At 46.6% G+C, this 24,529-nt stretch overlaps 1 protein-coding gene across 1 annotated transcript in view; it reads left to right on the forward strand.

Moving 5' to 3' along the window:
• MOV10L1 (Mov10 like RNA helicase 1) overlaps window positions 1–24,529 on the forward strand; it is a 933,047-nt gene that overhangs the window by 788,793 nt on the left and 119,725 nt on the right. The window contains exon 27 of the mRNA XM_069227566.1: window positions 5,182–5,273. Coding sequence (XP_069083667.1) covers window positions 5,182–5,273 — 92 coding nt within the window. The remainder of the gene's footprint in view (window positions 1–5,181; window positions 5,274–24,529) is intronic.

The raw sequence follows: 24,529 nt of genomic DNA on the forward strand, positions 1-24,529 counted from the left end.
CACTGACAGCAGTTCTTTTCTTTCGGCACCTTCGTACACGCATAGCCGAAAAAGAGCTACCCCACTACCACTTTTTGACTGGCTTTTTCAACTTCTGTTGATGATTTTTTGACATCCTGGTGCATCGAGATGTCTCCGTGGAAGACTAGCTTGAAGCCCTGAGACTGCTGTCATTGAATGATGTCTGTGACTGATCCACACCTTGTGTGCCTTTGGTGTTTGGAGCAAGACTACAACCCAAAGTCATACTCGGAGTGCTGGGCCATGAACCCGAAGACTTTGGGAGTGTGGTCCCTAAAGCTTCTTGCGGTCCGCACCGGTGGCCTGACTCCAGCTTCAACAGGGACATGGCTCCCTAGGTCAGATCCTGAACCTTATTCTTATGGGTACGGTGAGAGTAGGTAGGGGTCGCTGGACCCTTTAGAATACTGGGCTCAGGACCTGGGAGAAGCCAGTGGTCTAGACACTTACCCTGATGCTGGCATGCTCTGAGGTGGGAGCGTCGTATTCAGTGGTGGTGAGGAGAGTGGTCGATGTCCTGGGCCTCCAGCTGCATTCTGTGGCTGACGAGACCAACCTTTTGACTGAGGTGCTTCAGCCTAGGGCTTCCTCTTCAGAACCCCTCTTACCCTTTAGTGAGGCCCTCACTGATGTCCTGCTGGGAACTTGGTCCAAACCCACCACATGGGCTACTGTTAATAGGACAATCGACCGCCGCCTTAGGCCTGTGGCTAATGACCCAGTATTCCAGATGCAACATCCCACCCCATCGTCTGCCGCCTTAGGCCTGCGGCTAATGACCCAGTATTCCTGACCCCTGCGAGCTTGGTTATCCAGGCCTCTACATCCAAAAGTGCATTCCCTTCCGTACCCCCGGATAGGGAATCCAAAAGACTGGATTAGCTTGGAAAGAAAATGTTTTCTCCTTCCAGTCTGGCATTGCAGTCCGTGAACACTGCATGCCTTTTGGGCCATTACTCCCGTACTTTTTGGGACATGGTAGCGCAGGTGCTGCCACAGGTCCAAGAGGAGGCCCAGGCCATTCTCTCATAAGCTAAGTTCCCAATACGATGTGGACTGGATATGACCGACTCACTAAGAAGATCGATTGCATCAACAGTGGCCTTGAGGCACCATGCTTGGTTTAGGATGTCTGGCTTTTCGAGGGATGTCCAAGCTGCACTTCTGGACATGCCCTTTGATGGCACCCGTCTCTCCAGAGACAAAACAGACTCTGCGCTTTAAGGAGTCTCAGGCTACTTCTCAGTCCTTGGGCCTCACAGCTGCCTCTCACCACCCTCAGTTTGCTTTTCTCCCCTTTCGTGGCGGGGTGCCAAACACCGGCCCTTCCCCTCCAGCCATCGTGTTGCGTCTGCTTCCCAGCCTCTGCATGGTTGGAGATGTGGGATCAAACGTCCTTGTGGATCAGGGGGCCAGCGGTCGACCCAGTCCACCACTCCTCCTGCTGCAACCTCCAAACCTTCCTAGTCTGATGCTTCCCAGTCAGGGACCAGTTGGAGGCAGGGTTCCCCATCACCTGCCCCCTGGAAATCCATCATGTCAGACAGGTGGGCTTTGCAAATATTCTGAAGGGGCTACTCCCTCCCCTTCGAGATTTCCCACCCATCCATGTCACCATCTTACGATCAGATGATGGAGGACCACCTGGCCTTTCTCGGTGAGGAGGTTACAGCTCTCTTGGCCAAGGGTGCCATAGAGAGGGTCCCTGCGCCAGAAGTAAGTTGTGGTTGTTATTCTCGCTACTTTCTGGTGCCCAAAAAGGGCAAAGGCCTACATCCTATCCTATCCTAGACCTTCAGTCCCTCAATCTCTTCCTGAGAAGGAGAAGTTCAGAGTGCTCACTCTGGCTTAGCTCCTGTCTGCCTTGGAACCAGGAGACTGTAGCTTTTTACTTGCAGGACGATTACTTCCTTATACCCGTCTTGCTGCCCACAGGCACTACTTGTGATTCGTGGTCGGTTACAAGCACTTTCAATTTACCAGGCTTCACTATAAACATGCCAAAGCCACACCTGACTACTTCTCAGACGCTCCCTTTTATCTGAGCTGTTCTGGACACACTGCACTTTCTGGCCTATCCTCCCGAAAAGCTAGTCCAGATAGTCAGGCTATGATTCTGATGTTTCAGCTTCTATCCTGGATTTCAGTGAGAATGACTTTGAGGCTGCTGGGCCTAGTGGCCTCCTGCATCCTGCTGGTGACACATGCCAGATAGCATATGTGGGCTCTGCAGTGGGACCTAAAGTTACAGTGGGTGAAGCATCAGGGGGATCTCTCCAACTTGATCCAGACTTCGGAGGGAACTGCGAAACACCTGCATTGATGGCTTTCGATTGCGATTGGGTCAACAGCAGATCCCCCTCCCTTCCTCAACCAGATCTTACAGTAGTGGGAGATGCGTCACTACTGGGATGGGGTGGCCACATGGGAGAGGTGGAAATCAGAGGTCTCTGGTCTCTGATGTAGTCCGGACTCCACATCAATCTTTTAGAGCTCTGGGCAATCAGGCTTGCATTGAAAGCATTCCTTGCCTCTCTAAAAGGGGAAGTGGTAGAAGTGTTCACAAACAACACTATTGCCATGTGGTACTGCAACAAGCAGGGTGGAGTGAGGTCGTGGACTCTTTGTCAAGAGGCTCTATGCCTCTGGACATGGCTAGAACATCAGGGCATAATCCTGGTGGTTCAACATCTCGCGGAATCTCTGAACGTCAGAGCAGACAAACTCAGCTGTGATGCATAGTCAATCATGAATGGTGTCTCTATCCGGAGGTGGCGCAAGGCCTCTTTCAGCAGTGGTTAGATCTGTTTGCCTCCGCAGAGAACACCCATTGTCAACTGTTTTCTCGTTGGAATTTCCAAGGTGGCACTCGCTCAGCGACGCTTTTTGTCTTGAGTGGAACAGGCCTCTTTTACACCTTCCCTCCAGTACCACTTCTGTCCAGAGTTCTGAAGAAGATCAAGAGCGATTGGGCCCAAGTAATCCTTGTGGCTCCAGACTGGGCACAAAGAGTATGGTATCAAGAGCTACTGAGCATGCCTTTGGCTCTTCCAATCAGACTGCCCCTTTGGGAGGATCTTCTGGCGCAGCAGCAGGGGTCGTTTCTCAACCCGAACCTGTCCAGTTTGTGCCTTCTTGCGTGAAGATTGAGCGTCTTCCGCTACAAGTCTGTGATGTTATTCTGGCAGCCAGAGGTACCTCCACCAAAATGGTATACGCCTGTCATTACCATAAATTTGTGGCATGGTGTACCAACAAGTCTGTGGATCTCCTTTCTGCACCTCTCTGAGGTTCTCTTGTTCATCTTTTTTTTGGCCCAGTCAAGTCTTCTATGGGCACCCTTAAAGGTTACTCATCAGCTATTTCAGCCTTTCTAAGATTGCCGGACCCAACCTTCCTTATTCAAGTCTCCCATTCTTGGAAGGTTGCTTAAGGGACTCACCCAATTATTTCCTATGACCTGTTCATTATGCCCCAGTGGGACTTGAACCTGGTCCTAACTTAACTTATGTGTGCCCCTTTTGAATGGCCTCACAATTGTCCCATGCGGCTCCTAACAATCAAGACTGCTTTTCTTATTGCCATCACCTCTTCAAGCTCTTTCTTCCAAGACACCATTTTTGTCTGTCCACCCTGACAAAGTGGTGCTCTGTACAAGGGCCTCCTTCCTTCTTAAGGTTATTACGCCTTTTTCACTTAGGTCAGTCCATCACTTTGCCTACTTTTTACACCCCCCCCCCCCCCCCCCCCAACATCCCTCTCTTGAAGAGAAGAGACTCCACCGCCTGGACCCAAAAACAGCATTGGCCTTCTACCTCAAAGCACTTAAGATTTCTTGGTGGACGATCAACTCTTTGTTGGATATGTGGGTACAAAGAGACAGAAGACAGTTCAGAAGTATACCATCTTGCGATGGGTACTGCTCTGCATCAAAATGTGCTTTGGCAAAGAAGCAGCCCCCTTAGGGTTTTCATGCTCAGTCCACCAGAGCAACTGCTGCTTACCACTGCATTAGCATGTGGAGTTCCTGTCCTGGACATCTGTCATGCAGCGTGTGCATCCCTGCACACGTTCACAAGATATTATTGCCTGGACAGTCAGGTCCAGAGAGACGGCTACTTTGGTCTTTCGGGCCTGCAGGACTTTTTAGTATGATCTTGATTTAGCAGCCAACCACCCAGGATATTGCTTGGGTATCTATTCTAAGGTAAGGAATCAGCAACTAGAATTCTCTATTAGATGAACAAGTTACTTACCTTTGATAACAATTTGTCTGGTAGAGGCATGTTCTAGTTGCAGAATCCTTACCGACCCACCCATCCTCCCACTTGCGAACTGATTTCTAGTGACAGGGATTCCCCTTTCAGGCCCTTAGCTCTAGTGCACCAATGTTAGTGTTCTTCATGGCTCCTCGCTGCTGGATTGGAAAGTCGTGAAAATAAACTGACGTCAGCATGCCTGTGTGGTGCCTATGTACGACTGCAACGTCATCATGGCGACCAGGGAGCCAAGAACGGACGCAGTGTCGACCAATGCCACCCAACGGTGTGCAAGGGTACTGCTCGAAGAAAAATCTCCGGTTCCAGTCTTACTCCTGGCGGGCGGAAATACTAAGGTAAGGGATCTGCAACTATAACATGCCTCTACCAGATAAATCGTTACCGCAGGTAAGTAACTTGATCTTCAGGGCTCTAGCTCTGACACACCATAGTCAGTGTTCTTCATGGCTCCGCACCTCTGGCGTGGAAAGTGGTGAAAAGAAATTGATGTCTGCGCCCTGGGGTGGCTCCTATATACGACCCTCAACATCATATCCGGCAAACACGACGGCAACGTCAACCAACGCTACGTAACAGCATGCAGGGGTATTGCTTGAGAAAAATCTCCAGATCCAGACTGACGCTTGGGGGAAATTCTAAGGTAAGGAATGTAAGATAAGAAGTCTGCAAATATGTCTCTGCCATGTAATTAGTTACTGAAGGTAAGTAACTTGTTCTTCTAGGACAACATATAACATCCAGCGTGGATCCTTTTTAGAGATGTATTCATGTACACCACACCCAGTAAAATTGAGTTTTATTTCAATAGATATTAGTGACATCTCAAGTGGAAAAAATTTGAGGTTTGTAAACTGCCAAATGTCTTATTTTCTCTTTACAGGATCCTTGTTTCAGTGCCTTACTGGAGTATAGTTTAATAAATGGAGTTTACATAGGGTGCAATTTGCCACCTGGATTGGAAGCCCTGAGACAGTAAGTATGGCTAAGGGTGAGTTCTAATTAGTGCAGCAACGTGTTTTTTTTTTGTTTTGTTTTTTCATGAAAACTTGATTTATTCAAGATCGCAGTAATTGAAGTTGGAAATGTATGTTTTCCATGTTGTTAATTAAAACTTGTTCTATGGAATGCTGATGAGTGGTTGATATTTCCCTGAGGAAATAATCCCCCCCAATAAGCTCTTTGTGCCATTAATGTTGACAATGATCCTACCTGCCTATATGGTGGCAGCTTTAGTCTCTGTATGCATGCTACAGCCTTAATAAAGAAGCGCCGTCCTGAGGGAAAGTATTTAGTAAATGTAGAAAAGTGCTCTTGTTGGCATGGTTACACCCTACTTTTTGCCTGATATTGATGCCAACTTTGACAGTGTGTGTGCTGGGATCCTGCTAACCAGGCCCCAGTACCAGTGGTCTTTCCCAAATCCTGTTCCCAATTGTTTCCAAAATTGGCACACCCTGGCACACAGTTAAGTCCCTTGTAAAAGGTACCCATGGTACCAAGGACCCTGTGGTCAGGGAAGGTCTCCAAGGGCTGCAGCATGTATTATGACAACCTCGGGGACCCCTCACTAAGCACATGCACACTGCCACTGCAGCTTGTGTGTGATGGTCGGGAGAAAAAAACAAACTCGACATGGCACCCCTCTCGGGGTGCTATGCCCACAAACCATTGAGTGTGGCATAGGTCAGTCACCCCTCTAGCAGGCCTTACAGGCCCAAGGCAGGGTGCACTATACCACAGGTGAGGGCATAGCTGCATGAGCAATATGCCCCTACAGTGTCTAAGTCCATTCTTAGACATTGTAAGTTGCATGTGGCCATATTGAGTATGTGGTTTGGGAGTTGTCAGGTTGACCGGCGATGCACCATGGGGGGGGATCGACAAGCAGATAGGTCCCGGCCTTCCCTCATTTCTCAGAGCAGTTTTTAGCCAAACATTTCCAAAGTTTTTGGATTTTGCATATCTGGGCACACTTAGCACCACAACCGATAGTTGAGAACTGGTGGGGCACCACTTGGGGGTTCCGCGCTTACTCAGGCTTGGTCTAGGTGCAGGTTTATGATGGTGGGAGCCTTTAATGTTCCTCTGGCTCTGAACAGGAGGCCAGTAAACTAGCCCTTGGGTAAAGCAGTCTTGTGGCGTACACAGCAAGTCACTGCAGGAGGCAGTCCTCTGAGGGTTCTTCCACAGATCCAGAACGTGAGCGGAACATCTTAACACTACCAAAACCGAAATATGTAAACAAGAATGAGGTCCTTGATAAGGTCCAACACAGTTTTAGAACTAACCGCAGTACAGAATCGGCCTTGAAAGTGACCTCCGAGGAGATAAGATCAATGATAGATAAAGGTGGGAAGGCCGCTCTGATCCTTTTAGTTTTGTCCGCAACCTTCAATACTGTGAGTCCCTTTATCCTTATTGATTGCCTAGCCAAGATTGGGATGCATGGAACAGCATTGGATTTACTTTGATCCTTTCTCACAAATAGAGAACAGTCGGTCTCCCTTGGACATTTTAGATAAAAATTTGTTAACATTACCCTGTGGGCCCCCATATGAGTCCCTAGTGTATGGTACCTGGGTACCCAGGGCACCAGGGATTCCCCATGGGCTGCCGGATGTATTGCGCCACCCATGGGAGCTCATGCAAAATGTGTCTGCAGGCCTGCCTTTGCAGCCTGCGTGAAAAGGTGCATGCATCCTTTCTCCACAGGTCACTACACCAGGTCACTGTAAGTCACCCCTATGGTAAGCCCTCCTAGCCCAGAGAGCATGGTGTTTGTTCCTGTGTGTGAGGGCACCCCTGCATGAGCAGAGGTGCCCCCCACAAATTCCAGTTCCAATGCACTGGGCTTCGTAAGTGCGGTCAAGCCATTTTACATGTGTAATGGACATAGGTCACTACCTGTGGCCAGCTACATAATGGTAACTCCGAACCTGGGCCTGGTTGGTATCAAACATGTCAGAATCATACCCCAATACTGTTGCCAGTATTGGTTGTATGATTCCGTCCACTCTGGGGCCCCCTTAGAGGACGTGCCAGTATTGCACCTACCAGTCTTCAAGGGTTTTGCAGGCAGCCCGCACTTCCACCATTTCTCGGACAGGTTTCTGCCCTCCTGCTGCTTGACTAGCTCAAGGAGGGGGAGGCAGAACAAAGGATTTCCTGTGGGAGAGGGAGGTAACACCCTCTCCCTTGGAAATAGGTGTTACCAGGCTTGGGAGGGGTAGCCTCCCCAAGCCACTGGTTTGCTTTGAAGGGCACTTTTGGTGCCCTCCCTCCATAAATGGGTTTGCACCAGTTCATGGGCCCCCAGTCCCTGCTCTGGCACAACACTGGACAAAGAAAAGGGGAGTGACCAGAGCTCCTCCAGGTGGCCACGTGATTCTGCCATCTTGGAACCGATATGTGCAGAGGCTCCTGGAAGCATCTGAGTGGCCAGGTCAGGCAGGTAACTTCACAGACCCCTCCTGATAATTGGTCACCTTACTAAGTGACCAAACCCCCTTTTAGGGCTATTTAGGGACTCCCTTGTGGATGGGTCCCCAGATTCTATGTGCAAGATTCTGTCAGGATTCTTCTGCATCGTTTGTCACCTTCTGACCACTGGAACCGCAACTGGACTCTTCAGGAACCAACAATCTGCAACTTCAGCGACAACTCCACTTGGCAACATTATTTCTCCAGCTCCTTCCAGCAACTAGAACGTTTCCCTGGCTGTGCATCCCCTGAGGTTGGCCAGACTGCTGCCTGCACCAAGAAGCAAGAAGGAATCTCCCTTGGAGTGAAGGAGTCACTCACCTGCATCTGCAGGCACCAACAGCTACGACGTCCGGCTGCGTGGATCTGCTCTCCTCTGGAACGGCTTGGATCCTGCATCACAAATGGTGGTCTGGAGTGGTCCCATTGGTCCTCTCTGCCAGCTGTCCAACTTGGGAGACGGTAAGGCCTTGCCTTTCCTTGCAGGACAGTATCCCTGTGTGTAGGAAGGTAGCCTCTTTCTAGCCTTGTTACACCCACTTTTGGCCTGTTTGTGAGTATATGTCAAGGTGTTTTTACTGTCTCACTGGGATCCTGCTAGCAAGGACCCCAGTGCTCATAGTGAAAACCCTATTTGTCAGTGTGTTTTATATGTCTCACTGGGACCCTGCTATCCAGAGCCCCAGTGCTCATACGTTTGTGGCCTGAATGTGTCCCCTGTGTGGTGCCTAACTGTGTCACTGAGGCTCTGCTAACCAGAACCTCAGTGCTTATGCTCTCTCTGCTTTTAAAATTGTCACTGCAGGCTCGTGACCATTTTTACCAATTCTGATTGGCACACTGGAACAACCTTATAATCCCCTAGTATATGGTACCCAGGGTACTGGGGTTCCAGGAGATCACTATGGCCTGCATAATTTATTTTGCCACCCATAGGGAGCTCAGACAATTCTTACACAGGACTGCCACTGCAGCCTGAGTGAATTAACGTCCACGTTATTTCACAGCCATTTTACACTGCACTTAAGTAACTTATAAGTCAGCTATATGTCTAACCCTCACTTGGTGAAGGTTAGGTGCAAAGTTATTTCGTGTGAAGCACTAGCCAAGGTGCCCCCACATTGTTCAGGGCAATTTCCCCTGACTGTGAGTGTGGGGACACCATTATACACGTGCAATACATATAGGTCAATACCTATATGTAGCTTCACAATGGTAACTCCGAATATGGCCATGTAACCTGTCTAAGATCATGGAATTGTCCCCCCATGCCAAATCTGGTATTGGGGTGCCAATCCCATGCATCCCCGGGGCTCCAGCATGGACCCCGGGAACTGCCAAACTAGCTCTTTGGATTTTTCTCTGCAGCTACCGCTGCTGCCAACCCACAGACAGGCTTCTGCCCTCCTGGGGTCTGGGTAGCCCAGTCCTAGGACGGCAGAACAAAGGATTTCCTCTGAGAGAGGGTGTTACACCCTCTCCCTTTGGAAATAGGTGTTAAGGGCTGGGGAGGAGTAGCCTCTGGAAATGCTTTGAAGGGCACATATGGTGCCCTCCTTGCATAAGCCAGTCTACACCGGTTCAGGGATCCCCCAGTCCCTGCTCTGGTGTGAAACTGGACAAAGGAAAGGGGAGTGACCACTCCCCTGTCCATCACCACCCCAGGGGTGGTGCCCAGAGCTCCTCCAGTGTGTCCCAGACCTCTGCCATCTTGAATGCAGAGGTGTGAGGGCACAGTGGAGGCCTCTGAGTGGCCAGTGCCAGCAGGTGATGTCAGAGACCCCTCCTGATAGGTGCTTACCTGTTTAGGTGGCCAGTCCTCCTCTGAGGGCTATTTAGGGTCTCTCCTGTGGGTTTATCTTCAGATAACGAATGCAAGAGCTCACCATAGTTCCTCTGCATCTCCCTCTTCGACTTCTGCCAAGGATCGACCTCTGACTGCTCCAGGACGCCTGCAAAATCGCAACAAAGTAGCAAGACGACTACCAGCAACATTGTAGAACCTAATCCTGCCGGCTTTTTTTTACTGTTTCCTGGTGGTGCATGCTCTGAGGGCTTTCTGTCTTCACCCTGCACTGGAAGCCAAGAAGAAATCTCCCATGGGTTGACGGAATCTTCCCCCTGCTAACGTAGGCACCAAATTTCTGCATCACCGGTCCTCTGGGTCCCCTCTCATCTTGGCGAGCAAGGTCCCTGGAGCACAGGAGCTGGATCCAAGTGACCCCGACCGCCCAGTGGTCCTTCTGTCCAAATTTGGTGGCGATAAGTCCTTGCTTCCCCCGCCAGACAGTAATCCTGTGTACTGCGTGATCTGCAGCTGCTAGGGCTTCTGTGCGCCTTTGCAAGGAATCCTTTGTGCACAGCATAGCCCAGGTCCCCAGCACTCCATCCTGCATTGCTCTACTCGCTGAGTTGACCACCGGCTTCGAGGGAACCTCATTTGTAGTGTTAAGACGACCGCCATGCTCAGATTTCTTGAACCCCTGTTCAAGTGCTTCTGCAGGTGCTGCCTGCTTCTGCGTTGGCTCTCTGTGCTGCTGAGCATCCCCTCTGTCTCCTCCTCCAGGGGGCGACCTCCTGGTCCTTCCAGGGCCCGGGCAACACCCATTTTCTTAAACCGTGACCTTTGCAGCTAGCAGGGCTTGTTTGCAGTCTTTCTGCGTGGAAACAATTCTGCATCCTCCAGCACACCGTGGGACATCTTCTGTGCAAAGGAGAAGTTCCTGGCGTCTTCCGTTGTTTCAGAATCTTCAGCTTCTTCCACCTGGAGGCAGCCATTTTGCACCTTCCTCCGGGGTTTAGTGGGCTCCTGCCCCACCGGACACTTGCGTGACTCTTGGACTTGGTCCCCTTCCTTTACAGGTACTCAGGTCCAGGAATCCGTTTTCATTGCTTTGCAGTCAGTTGTTGTTTTTGCAGAATCTCCTATCATGACTTTAGTGTGTTTCTAGGGAAGTAGGGTAACTTTACTCCTACTTTTCAGGGTCTTGGGGTGGGGTATCTTGGACATTCTTGGTATTTTCTTACACTCCCAGCGACCCTCTACAACACTACACTAGGTCTGGGGTCTATTCGTGGTTCGCATTCCACTTTTAGAGTATATTGTTTGTGTTGCCCCTAGGCCTATTGCATCCTATAGTATTCTACAGTGTTTGCACTACTTTTCTAACTGTTGACTTACCTGATTTTGGTTTGTGTGTATATTTTGTGTATTTTACTTACCTCCAAGGGAGTATATCCTCTGAGATATTTCTGACACATTGTCACTAAAATAAAGTACACTTAATTTTAGTAACTCTTGAGTATTGTGATTCTTATGATATAGTGCTATAGAAGTGGTATAGTAGGAGCTTTGCATGTCTTCTAGTTCAGCCTAAGCTGCTCTGTTGTAGCTACCTCTATCAACCTAAGCTGCTAGAACACTTCTAATCTACTAATACGGAATAACTGGACCTGGCCCAAGGTGTAAGTACCACAAGATACCCACTATAAGCCAGGCCAGCCTCCTACACTGTGCACCTTGACTCTTGCAGCCACCAAGGCTTGTTTACTCCTGCTCCAAGGGATCTTAAGGCTTTGTGTAGCCCCGGCCCCCAGCACTCCATCCTGCCAAGCACAGTCTCCTCTCTGCTGCTCCAGCGACGTTGGACTCCCCTTCAGATGTGCTGACTGGGCCTCACTGTGACTTTCTGTGCCTGCTGCCAGTGGGTTGCCTGTGGGAGCTGTGACTGCTTCTGTTGGTGCCCCTGACTGCTGAGGGTCACCTCAAACTCCCCTCCTTGGGTCAAGTCCCCTGGGCCTTACTGGTCCTCTCCAGCCTTGCAACTCTTCTTTTGCTCCTCTTGCATTTGCCAAGGCTTGTTGCTGGTTCTCCTGCACCACTGACCATCTGCGACCCAACAACTGAAATGGGACACCATTTGCAGCTCTCCAAGCACCCTTCTTCAGCTCCTGGGCTCCAAAGTGGATCTTAATCTTTCCTCGGTGACCTGGTTCCGCAACCACAAAAGGGTGGGTAGTGATCCTTCCCCCACTGAACACTCCATCGTAGATTGGACCTCTTCTACTAGAATTCACCTTTGGTTACTTCTTGTCTGGTCCTGTTCTCGTACAATCCTTTTTCCAAGTCCTGTTAGTCCTTGAGAAGACCAGGTACTTACTTACTTCTGCTCTTCTGGACGCTGAGGGTCACTCTGGTACTCACCTCTTGGGGTTCCTAGTTCCTCCAGCTCCCCTCTTACAACTTCACATCCTCGAGTAGGGGACTGTATTTTGCATACCACTTTCTTGGTATATGGTTTGGCACTCCCGTAGGGCTCTCACTATTTTTCACTAAGTTTTGACAATGCTTTTTGTTTCTATGCTATTTCCTATTTGCTAATGTGTAAATAAGTTGTGTGAACTTACCTCCAGTTGGGGGGAACTGCCTTATAAGCATTCTAGTGTGGTGTTACTATTACCCTTATTGTTGTAAGCAGCAGTTAGGCCTAGATAGGGAGGCCCTAGCAGTGGAGAGAGCGACAATATTTGGGGCTAGCTCCCCGTGGTGGCAGCAATATCAACTTCAGGGACACCGAGGTTGTCCCGACTCCTATGGCGGTAGGAACCTGAGCAAGATAGTCCCAGCTTGCAAGGTGGAAGATGGCATCCACAAGTGATCCACTGCCTTAGAGTGGGCCTGTAAAGTACAAAGGGCCACTCCGAGACAATGGACAACAATCTTGTGGCTCTTCTTCTCTGACAAAGGCAGAGACAAACTCCTCACTGTCAGAGAAGAAGGTGCAGATGATTACTCAGCACTTAGGAAATGCACTGTTAGATGGATTTGGGCTAACCAATGAGCAATGTAGGATCAAGTTCAGGGAGACTTAAAAGGAGTCCTCCCAGGATTGGATAGATTTTGTAGACTGCTCTGTCAAAGCTCTAGAAGGCTGGTTGCATGGGAGCAAAGTAAGTGACTACCAGGGCTTGTATAATCTAATTGTGAGAGATCGCGTTCTTAATAATGGCATTTCTGATCACCTGGAGCAGAACCTGGTGGACTCTGATCTGACCTCTCCCCAAGAATTGGGAATGAAGGCAGGCATATGGGTCTGGACCAGGTTGGGTAGGTAAGGTCCCACAGGGGGTGACCACACAAAGAAGGATTCAGGTAGGAATCCGGACAAGGGTGGGGACACGAACAAAGAAAAAGAGTCTTCATCAGGCCCACAAAACCTTTCTGGTGGTGGGTCTAAGTCCTCTTCCCATAACGAACCTTCGTACTACATCTGTAGAATACAAGACCGAAGGGCAGGTGACAATACCTGTCATAAAAAGAACACTAAGACTCCTACCACTGCTACTCCTACCCCTAGTGCCCCTAGCAGTAGCAATAGTAGTTGTAATAGTAGGCAGTCCAACAGTGTAGCTGGGCTCACCTTGGGGACTGTAGTGGGCTCTAGGCTAGTCCGGACCACCACTGCAGCTGTGTTGGTCTCTGATGGTGGCATTGACCTTGCCACCCTAGCTGCTTGTCCCCTTAATATTAGTAAGTACAGGAGAATCCCCTAATAAATGGTGTTGAGGCTGAGGCCTACAGGGACACAGGTGTCAGCGGCACTATGGTGACTGAAAAACTAGTGTCACCTGAACACAATATACTTGGTCACACGTACCAAGTGACTGATATTCACAATAACATTGTGTGCTATCCCATGGAAGTTATTGACTTTAGCGGGGTTACTGACCCTAAAAATGTTGAAGTGTCCTCTGATCTACCTGTAAGGTGTCTGCTTGGCGGCTTCAGCTTGGGCTGAAGTGGAGTTGAAGGCCCATGCAGCAATGCTGGGCATCCCTTGGCATATATTTGCCCTAACCAGAGCACAGGCCAAAAAGGAACAGGAAGCCCTGGAGCCTGGAACAATGGCTCGGGAGGCTCCTTGAAGGAAAAGCAGGCAGGGTAAAAAGTTACCCCCTGTTCAGACTTCCTGTGAAGGTTCTACTCCTGACCGCAAACCTGTCTTACTCTGGAATGTTTAAGGCAGCAAGCTTCAGCACAAGAGGCAGGGCATGTCAGTGGTAGCCATAGGGTATACTGGGATAACAGGCTCCTTTATTCAGAAGCAAGGGACCATAAACCTGGTGCCACCAGTAGATTGGTCATCCCTCTGAAATTTAGGGAGTTCCTGTTAACCCTAGAACATTACATACGTCTTGCAGGCCTCTTGGGGCCAAGCAAGATTTGGGACAGGCTTGCCCCTCACTTTCACGGGCCCCACATGTCTGAAGACACCAAGGAGTTTTGTCGCTTTTGTGTCACCTGTCAAATCAGTGACAAGAGAGGTGGCACCTCAAAGGCCCCCTAATTCCACTACCAGTGGGTGAGGTACCCTTTGAGAGGGTTGAGGTGGATATTGTTGCCCCCCTTGACCCTCCAACAGCCTCTGTAAACAGATTGATACTGGTGGTGGTCGGTCTTGCTACCAGGTATCCAGAGGCCATACCTCTTAGGACCACTACAGCCCCTGCAGTGGCTAAGGCCCTCCTGGGAATTTTCTCCAGGAGTGTGTTTCCTAAAGAAGTGGTATCAAGCAGAGGTGCACACTTCTTTTCTGCTTACCTTAAAGCCATGTGGAAGGAGGGTGGTGTCAGTTATAAATTCACCACTCCTTATCAACCACCAACAAATGGGTTAGTTGAAAGTTTCAACAAACCCCTCAAAGGCATGATAATGGGACTCTCAGCGAAACTCAGGAGAAGGTGGGATGTCCTGTTACCTTGCTTCCTTGTCACCTACAGGAAGGTTCTTCAAAAGGGAGTGGGCTACAGCCTCTTTGAACTTTTGTTTGAACACCCTGTTAGGGGTCCACTGGCCCTTGTGAAAGAAGGCTGGGGGCAACCTCTCAAACCTCCAAAAGAGGAGATTATGGACTATGTACTGGGCCTCAGATCTAGAATCGCTGAATACATGAAGGGGGCACCCAAAAATCTTCAGGCCAGCCAAGAACTGCAGAAGCAGTGACATGACCAAAAGGCTGTGCTGACTGTTTACCATCCAGGAAAGAAGCACTCGTCGTATCTACAAAGTTAGATGAATACCACAACGGTATTCGCCAAAGTCATTAATGTCCAAAATTATAAAGCAACCTCTCATAAGTACGCTCAAAGTCGTAATGCAAAGTAAACTTCAAGTATGGTTCCAAATTCCTGGTACTTTAATAACGTTGTCCAAATTCAGTTCATCATTATTACTCATCTAATTATGTAGATACGAGTGCCTCTTTTTATTTATTGTTATGAGCTGTATGGATTTCCATACAACTGGGGCTTAGGGGTGTGGTCCTTCGAGGGTGCACCGTGAGTTAATTGTGGTACAGTTCGATTTATACCTCATAGCCTTGAGTGCCAAATTTCTCCCATTAGGTCACACCCGCATCAAGCTAAAATTCAGCCAGGAAAGAAGGTGTGTGTCCTGGAGCCTGTGGCTCACAGGGCACTCCAGGACAAGTGGAATGGCCCACACACTATTGTGGAGAGAAAAGGCGAGGTTTCCTATTTGGTTGACATAGGCACTCCTAGGAGCAATGTTGTTTCTCTGGCTCCTTCCAGTAACTTCCAGATTTACCCAGCTGTGCATCCTCTGAGGTCGGTGACGCTTCTGTCTGCAGCAAGAAGCAATCTCCCTTAGATTGAAAGAATCACTCCCCTGCATCTGCAGGCACCAACTGCATTGATGACCAGCTGCGTGGATCTGCTTTCCTCTGGAACTGGGTGGATCCTGCAACACAAGTGGTGGTCTGGAGTGGTCCCCTTGGTTTTCTCTGCCACCTGTCCAACTTGGGAGATGGCAAGCCCTTGCCTCTCCTTGCCAGACAGTACCCCTGTGCACCGCGACTCTTGCAGCTACCAAGGCTTGTTTGCTCCTCCTCCAAGGGATCTTTAGGCTCCCTGTTGCCTAATCCCCCAGCACTTCTTCCTGCCAAGCACAGTCTCCTCTCTGCTGCTCCAGCAACGTGCGGCTCCTCTTCAGGTGTGCTGACTGCGACTTACTGTGCCTGCTGCCAGTGGGTTGCATGTGCCTGTGAGGGCTGCAACTGCTTCTGTTGGCTCTCCTGACTGCTGAGGGTCACCTTGGACTCCTCTCACTGGGTCGAGTCCCCTCAGCCTTGCTCGTCCTCTCAGCCTTGCAGCTCTTCTTTTGTTTCACTTACATTTGCCAAGGCTTGTTGGTGGTTCTCCAATACCACTGACCATCTGCAACCCAACAAACAATGTGGGACACCACCTGCACTGCTCAAAGGACTCCTTTTCAGCTCTTGGGCTCCACAGCTGGTCTTCTGCATCCCTCATCAACATGGTTCTGCATCCACAGAAGGGTGGGTAGTAGCTCCTGCCCCACTGTACACTCCATCGTAGACTGGACCTCTTCTACAGGAATTCACCTTTTGTTACTTCTTGTCTGGTCCTGTTCTCGTACACTCCTTTTTCCAAGTCCACCTGTTAGTCCTTGAGAAGATCAGATACTTACCTCTACTCTCCTGGTCGCTGGGGGTCACTCTGGTACTCACTTCTTTGTATTCCTAGTTCCTCTAGCTCCCCTCTATCAAATCCACATCCTGGGGTGGGGGACTGTATGTCACATTCCACTTTCTTAGTATATGATTTGGTCCTCTACTAGGGCCCTCACTATTTTTCACTAAGTATTGGCAGAGCCTGTTGTTTCATGCTAGTTCCTAATTGCTAATGTGTATGTAAGTAGTGTGTACTTACCTGCAGTTGGGGGAACTGCCTATAAGCATTCTAGTGTTGTGTTTCTATAATAAAGTACCTTTATTGTTTTAACACTGTGTGATTCTTTCATGTGTGATATGTTTATGTGTGACTATAGTGGTATAGCATAAGCCTTGCATGTCTCCCAGATATGCCTTGGCTGCTCAACCACAACTACCTCTAGATAGCCCTGGTTACTGGGCACTGCCTACACCTCACTAATAGGGCATACCTGGACTTGGTTTGTGATAACACCATAGATGCCCATCACACACTAGGCCAGCTTTGTGCAGGGAGCACAATCACTGGGGTCCTGGTTAGCAGTATCCCAGTGAAAACAGTCTAAATGCACTGATAGTATGCAAAAGTGGGGATAACCATGCCAAAAAGAGGGTACTTTCCTACACCCCCTCAATCCTTTAGACTGCAAGAAAGAGATTGGTAGGCCCACAATAGATCCAATATGTACGTTCACATCTTCACACTATCAAAATGTTTTTGATTGATGCGCTGAGTCAAGTCAGTGAATCCAGTGGATATTTATTATAACACACTTGAAAAACAACAGCCGACACGTTTTTTGTCCCCTAGTGCGTATATATCTGGAGCTTTCTCAAGGCTGTGGAAATATAAAAGTAAGTTAACAAAAAAAAAAAAAAAAAGAGCTACTGATCTCTCTCTCCCCCAAAGTGCAAAAAAAAGGGAGAATAATAAAAAAAAAAAAATTGTCTGATGTGGTGAGAAAAGGAAAGGAAACCATGTGTTAAAGTAAGTGAAAGAGAAAAAAAAAGAAGAAATGTTAATCTATATCTATATGTTAATCATATATTGTTGATGAGAAAATGCTGGGTATGTGAGTTATTTGTAGACAGATGCTGGCAATTGGTTAATAATTCAAGGCAGTTACAAATTGATTAAACATAAGAATAACTGAGTAATACTGAGGATTACTACAACCAAAAATCCCAAGTGCATAAATGGAGAAACAAATTATACCTAAAGGAGCAGGAGAGAAAACCTCTCACCCTAAGTCCGTAACTGCATGCTGATGCAATACTGCGAATAGGAGAAGTAGACAGGCCCCTAGCCCATACAAACAGGGTCATACCATACCTATCCAAATATTCAGAAATTTGTATCCATTTTTTGGTTTCCAAGAATATATGTAGGTGACCAGACTAATAAATCTGTACTGACGAAAATACGTAGTAACAACATAATTTCAATTTCACCTGAAAAAAATGACAATCAGTTCAAATGCTAATGCCATATTTTAGATATATATTGGGAATGACTTTTACTAACAATTCTCAAAGCAAATTAATGTTAACATCCATTATGTAGCACTGTTACATAATGCCCAATAGATAGTTTGTCATTTGTAAATTATAAGTACAGAACTAGCGAATTGAGCAGAGTATTATTACATGTTGTTTTCCCAAGGGTAACATACAAAGTAGGATAGAAGGGAAGCAAATGGTTGTGTCAAACACATCTGATATAGTATTGCATCAGGAGTAGCATAAAACAAAATAGAGAAGGGAGAGAAACGTATAATCACCATAGAGCCAATTAAACATAGTTCGATTTGGAAGGTCATGGCAGATTGCACATCTCAGAAAGAACCATACATCAGGAATTAAGTATAAAAATAAAATACATCATGAATGAAGAGCCATACATCATGAACAAAAGTCGAAAATAACTTTTATACTACAGAAACAGACTATAGATGGCTAGAGGAACCTGCGATAGTCGCAGGTCAAAATCAGATTCTGTGGGAAATCATCTGCTAGTCTTGGGTTAAGTCCCTAACATCGGGTGATTGCGGTGAAAGGCCTGACGTCTTAGTCCAGCGCCATGCTCATTGTTACAAAATAAGCGTCCTACTTTTATTTTCATAGTCTGGGACTCTCACCAATCCAGGTATCTAATTGGCGGCAATGATGAAGTGATGTTTGTTTGAAACATAGCATTGTGACAAACTGAAACATGAATACAAGGGCTGAATACAAATTAGGTAATGTGGGCTCCTTGAGGCAAGAAAATGGGAGATTAAATTTAAATTATAAATCAGTCCGCGTTTAGAACCAAGCAAGTGTGGCAAATGGTAAATAACCTGCGTCTTGGAAAGCCAGCGCCATTTGGGTAGGAATGAAATCTCAGTCCTACTTTAGTTTCTGGGAACGCCAGTACTTTGATCCGTAATACCTAGCTGTAGCAGCCATATTGAAAAGTACTACTCAAGGATTGTAGATGTAATAATATTCATGATATGCATAAAGAGATACATGTGTCCTAAAACCTAAGCTTACTATAGGGATGGAAACTGTTTATATGAGTCTGAAAAAATGGTATTCAGGAGAAATCTAATTAATTAGTCGATATCACTTCTATAAGGTCACATGGAGTTGTCAAAAATGAAAGTTATAAAGATGCTACCTGAGACAGAAACAAAAAAAGAGAAAAGAAAAAATAGTGCCTAGAAAAGGTAAAAATAAGGAAATATTGAAGATTAATTGTGATAAGTCCAAATTCCCCTGGAGATATAAAATGGAAAGTAGCTAGAGCAGCTGGGAACCAAGGGACATAAGAGTATGTGAAAACATCCCTGGTTCGTTAGAGGGCAAAATAATAGAGCAGATGCAAAGGCCAAGAACAAATTGAAGTTGAGGAATGTCTTTCTACCCATCCTGACAAGATAGAAGCAATCTCTTGTTATCTCAGGGTGGTACGACACTCAGAAACCAATAGATGAGATAAATATAAAACAGTAAATCCTGTTAAATAGGGCACATGAGACAGGTAATACGAGAAAGTGGCTGGAGCACAGGGGACGAAGAAATGGAAACATGTGAAAACATCCCTGGTTTGTGAAAGGGCAATATAATACAACAAATGCAAAAACCAAGAACAAATTGGAGTCTGAGAATGTCTTTCTGCACATCTTAACTAGTTATATATGTATAGGTGTAATGTCTTCATATTCTTCGAGTTCCTGTTCCATGTTCCTATGCAGGAGGGGAAAACCCAGGCTGTTTGTTCTACACAGATCGATTAGAGCATTAGAGGAGCCAGTAATGCCATTCTGCATCTTTATTTAGACCATGTTGTACTGTGTCAAAACAAATGATGAGGGCACTTTCACATTGCTGTAGCTTCAGTTCTAAGTCTCCGTCTAGAGGATGTTGTTTTAGTTTAGTTTTAGAAGACCACAGAAGTTGAAAGTCCTAGAATAAGGGTGATGTAATACAAAATGTTCCACCAGAGGTAGTCTCAAGTCGTCCCTTTGTATGTTGCGAAAATGTTCTTTTGTCCTTGATTTCAGAGGTCTGGTCGTATTTCTAATATAGAACTTGTCACAGGGGCAAATGATAAGGTATACTACATTGGTGCTTTCACAGTTGATAAAATGGCGTATTGCAAAATTTTGACCATTGATGTCTATCTGTTCTATTTAGACAGACCCACTATACAAACTGAACAGTTTGCACAAGTATAAAAATTTGAGACTGGTTTTAGAAAATGTTTGGTTGTTTTTTTTCCTAGTAGAATGAAGGATAAATGTTATCTCTGAGATCAGGTGCCCTTTTGAAGCACATTTGTGCAAATGATTGAAAAATCCTGGGATATGGAAGGGTTGTTGGTAAGCAGGGACCAGTGTTTTTGTAATAATGTGTGAACATATTGATGACCATTGCTGAAATTAGTAATGAAACGAATAGGTGTCTGAGTTACAGAAATCCTACTTTTGTTTAAAATTTCATTTTGATCTATTTTGGCTGACTTAGTCTTCAGCGGCTGTATTCTTTCCTAGATAAGCGTTCAGTAATTTCCGTTGCCTTTCCCTTATACTCTTCCATAATGCTGCAGTTCTGTCTGGCCCATCTGTATTCTCCAGATGGAATATTGGCTATAGTATTGTATGGTTGACATCTAGATGCGTGAAGGATAGAATTGGCAGCAGTTTCCTTTCGGTGGAGTCGAGTATGCAGCTGATTGTGATCAATATAAAGGGTAAGATCTAGGAATTCAAGTGATTCTTTTGAGATTTGATAAGTCACATACATTTCCCATTTGTTAGGTGTTAATGTCCTCAAAAAATTGTCGAAGGAGGGGCTCCTGGCCTTGCCAGATCAGAAGAATATCATCTTTGTGCCAGCCCCAAAACGAGCTCCCATTGCAGTTGTTGAAGGTAGTATTCACCCTTGAACAGAAAAAAGTTATTTTTAGGCAAAAAGTCAGCATTTCAGTGATCACATTGTTCCTTTCCAGTGAATGTATTGATCGTGTTGAAAGCATTTGTGTACTGCCTCGATGCCATCTTGGTATCTAATTGAGGTATACAGACTGACTACATCTATAGCTTACATGTAGTTTGATTGCCAATCGATATTCTGGAGTCTTTTGAAGTATGTCTTTTGTGTCATTAACAAAAGGAAGGCAAGTTCTACATAAAAGGTTGTAGTTCTGAATCAATAAACTTGCCTACATTAGAATAGATAGAGTTAATACCTGCAATGATTGGTCTACCTTTAGGTGGAAAACCTCCCTTGTGGATGTTTGGTAGGAGGTACCATGTCAGAGTAGTGGGATGTTTCACAAACAGATCGGTCTTTTATTCCGAGGTAGGTAAATTCCTAGAGCACCAGAGGTCCAGTATTTCTTTTAATTTATATTGTACGTTCTGAGTTGGATTATTTGGTAACTTCACATAGCATATTTTGTAATTTTTTTGTCCATATGCTTCATGGAGGTAATCTTCTTTACTGAGAATGACAATGTCCCCCCCCCTTTGTCTGCTTCCTTAATCATGGTTGTGGTGTCATCCTGTAGGTTGCGTATAGCCAGTCTTTGTAGTTGGTATTCAGGGGCAAATATTTATTTTTGGTAATATATTTTTGATATTCATCATCCAGGTCTTTCATCATGGCTGTGGAAAAAAGGGCAATAGTGTTCCCAGTTGATAATGTCAGTGCGAAGGTAGATTTCATAGGTAATCTTGATAGTTTTGAATGTGAGGTGTCAATGCCAAGTTCCAACGCTATCTCTGTTATAGGCTGTTCGCAATCATCAATCCTAGAAAGATTTCTTAGTAGATGGACTGTTTCCAAATCTTGAGCCATTAAATTACTTGTTAATAGGTTGATGTGTAAATCTAGTCTTTTTCAGTTCCTTGGTAGTGAAGAAGGATTTTAGATTCAATTTTCTGGTAAATTTAAACAAGTCAGTTTTAGTGTGAACTAACGCCCATCCGGAAGTTGGACAAAAAGAGAGCCCTTTAGTCAAGATCTCAATCTGTGGTCTAGAGAGAACTTTGTCAGAGAGATTAACAATTAATTCCTCATTCAAGTTTTGTTCCTGACTTCCTTGCTTCGAGCCCTTGTCTGTATGCCTGATGTACTTTGTTCTTGGCTTGGTGGTCTTGTGCGGTGTCTTCTTACTTCCTTGTAAAAATGTACTCCTGGTCGTATAGCCTGCCGTGTTTCTGTCTCCTCTAGTGATTCCACATCAGATGATGGTATTGTCTCAGGGCAGGTAGCTTAGTGGAAGAGTTAGGTGTTTTAATACAGTCATATTTCTTCCCGAATGTATATACTCAACCAAGTTGATAGTCTGTTAAGTCTGAATTTTCTATTTTTCCTTTGAATTATATCTTCCTCGTATTCATCAATAATTTTGTTAAGAATGTCATATTTCTTTCCTGGTGATATCACCACTAATTGTCTTCCTCAATCAGTTTGTTTAGTGCATCCACTTTCTCTCAATATTGTTCAAATTCTTCTTGTGCTATTTACTTCACTCAGCGCATCAATCAAAAACATTTTGATAGTTTGACGATTTTAACGCCTTGATATTGAGGCCTGCTTTTTGCAAAACCTTTAGCACTTTCCAAGGGGGGCCAGGTGATCCTCCCTGGTGGAGCTAAAGACAGCTACGTCGTCAAGATAAGCTGCACTTCAGCTTTCATGCCTTGGAGAACTTTGTTCACCAACCTTTCAAATGTTGCAGGGGCATTCTTCACCCCAAAGGGCATCACTGTGAAGTGATAGTCCCCCACTAGGGGTACTGAGAATGCTGTTTTGGGTTTGGCATCCTTGGATAACCTGATCCAGCAGTCAAATCAAACGTGCTAGGATACTTGGTAGAAACCAGAGTATCTATCAGCTCATCTGCCCTAGGGATTGGATGAGCATCAGTTTTTGTGACTGTATTGAGGCCTCTGTAGTCCACATAGAACCTCATCTCTTGTTTGCAATTCTGAGAGTGGGGTTTTGCTACTAAGAATACAGGACTAGCCCAGGGGCTTTATGAAGGCTCAATAACTCCTAGGTTAAGCATCGTTTTGATGCATTCCCTGACATGATCAGGCTGCCTGCATATTTTGCGTTTGACAGGCAGGCTGCCACCTGTGTAAATGGTGTTTACACACCATGTGGTTTGACCAGGGGTCAAGGAGAAAAGTTCAGAGACCTGACCCAGGAGATTTTTGCAATCATCCTTTTGTTTGTCAGAGAGCCAGTCTACAATAATAACTCCCTCTACTGAACCATCTACTGTGTTGGGGAAGAAGAGGTCAGGGTGAGGGTCACACTCTTATTCCTGACCTTCATCAGTGGCCATGGGTAAAGTCATGTCAGCCCTGTCATAGGGAGGCTTGAGGGGATTCATATGAAGCATCCTGTGGGGCTTCTGGGAGTGCCCAAGTCAACCAGGTAGGTGACCTCACCTTTTCTACCCACAATAGTGTGGGGGCCACTCCACTTATCTTGGCGTGTCCTGGGAGCCACAGGCTCCATGACCCACACTTTCTTTCCTGGCTGGTAAACAGTCAGCACGGCCTTCTGGTCATGCCAATGCTTCTGCCGTTCTTGGCTGGCCTGAAGATTTTTAGATTCCCTCTTCATGTATTCAGCCATTCAGGTTCTTAGTCCTAATACATAATCCACTATGTCCTGTATGGGAGGCTTAAGAGGTTGCTCCCAGCCTTCCTACACAAGGGTAAGTGGACCCCCAACAGGATGTCCAAGCAAAAGATCAAAGGGGATGTAGCTCACTCCCTTTTGAGGAACCTCCCTGTAGGCGAAGAGGTGGCATAGCAATAGGACATCCCACCTCCAGAATTTTTCTGAGAGTCCCATGGTCATGCCTTTGAGGGTTTTGTTGAATCTATCAGCTTACCCATTTGTGGCTGATAAGGAGTGGTAAACTTGTATGTTACACCACACTAATCCCCATGCCTTTAAGACATGAAGTTTGCATCTCTGTCTGATGCCACCTCTTTAGGAAAACCCACCCTATAGAGCTTTGGCCACTGTAGGGACTGTAGTGGTCCTAAGACGAATTGCCTCTGTGTACCTGGCGGCATGGTCCACTACCAGTATAGACCTATTCCCAGAAGCAATTGGGGTGCCAAGGGGCCAACAATATCTACCCCTACCCTCTCAAAGGGTACCCCCAACTGTAGGAAACTACACTCTTTTGGCATGTTACCCCCAATTTCTGCCTTTTGTCAGTGTTTTGACTGTGTCACTGGGATCCTGCTAGCCAGGACCCAAGTGCTAATGGTTTATGGCCTGCTCGTCATTATGTTTCACTGTTTTTGAAAGTATGCTTGACTGTGTCACTGGAGTCCTGCCAACCAGGACCCCAGTGCTTATGCTCGCTCTATTTCCAAACTGATCACTACAAACTGGTAACCCAGTAGTTCACTCCAAATTGGCATACTGGTCACCATTTATAAGGCCCTAGTATATGGTACTTAGGTACACAGGCCATTGGGGTTCCAGGGAATCTCTATGGGCTGCAGCATTACTTTTGCCCACCCATAGGGAGCCCATGCAAAGGCTTCTGCAGGACTGCCATTGCAGCCTGCGTGAAATGGTGCATGCACCCTTTCACAGCCATTTTCCCTACATCAGGTCACTTATAAGTCACCTATATGTCAGGCCTTCCAACCCCGAAGGTTGGGTGCAAAGTAGCTGTGTGTGAGGGCC

This window comes from Pleurodeles waltl, chromosome 4_1, assembly GCF_031143425.1.
Source record: "Pleurodeles waltl isolate 20211129_DDA chromosome 4_1, aPleWal1.hap1.20221129, whole genome shotgun sequence".
NCBI classification, from domain to species: Eukaryota; Metazoa; Chordata; class Amphibia; order Caudata; family Salamandridae; genus Pleurodeles; species Pleurodeles waltl.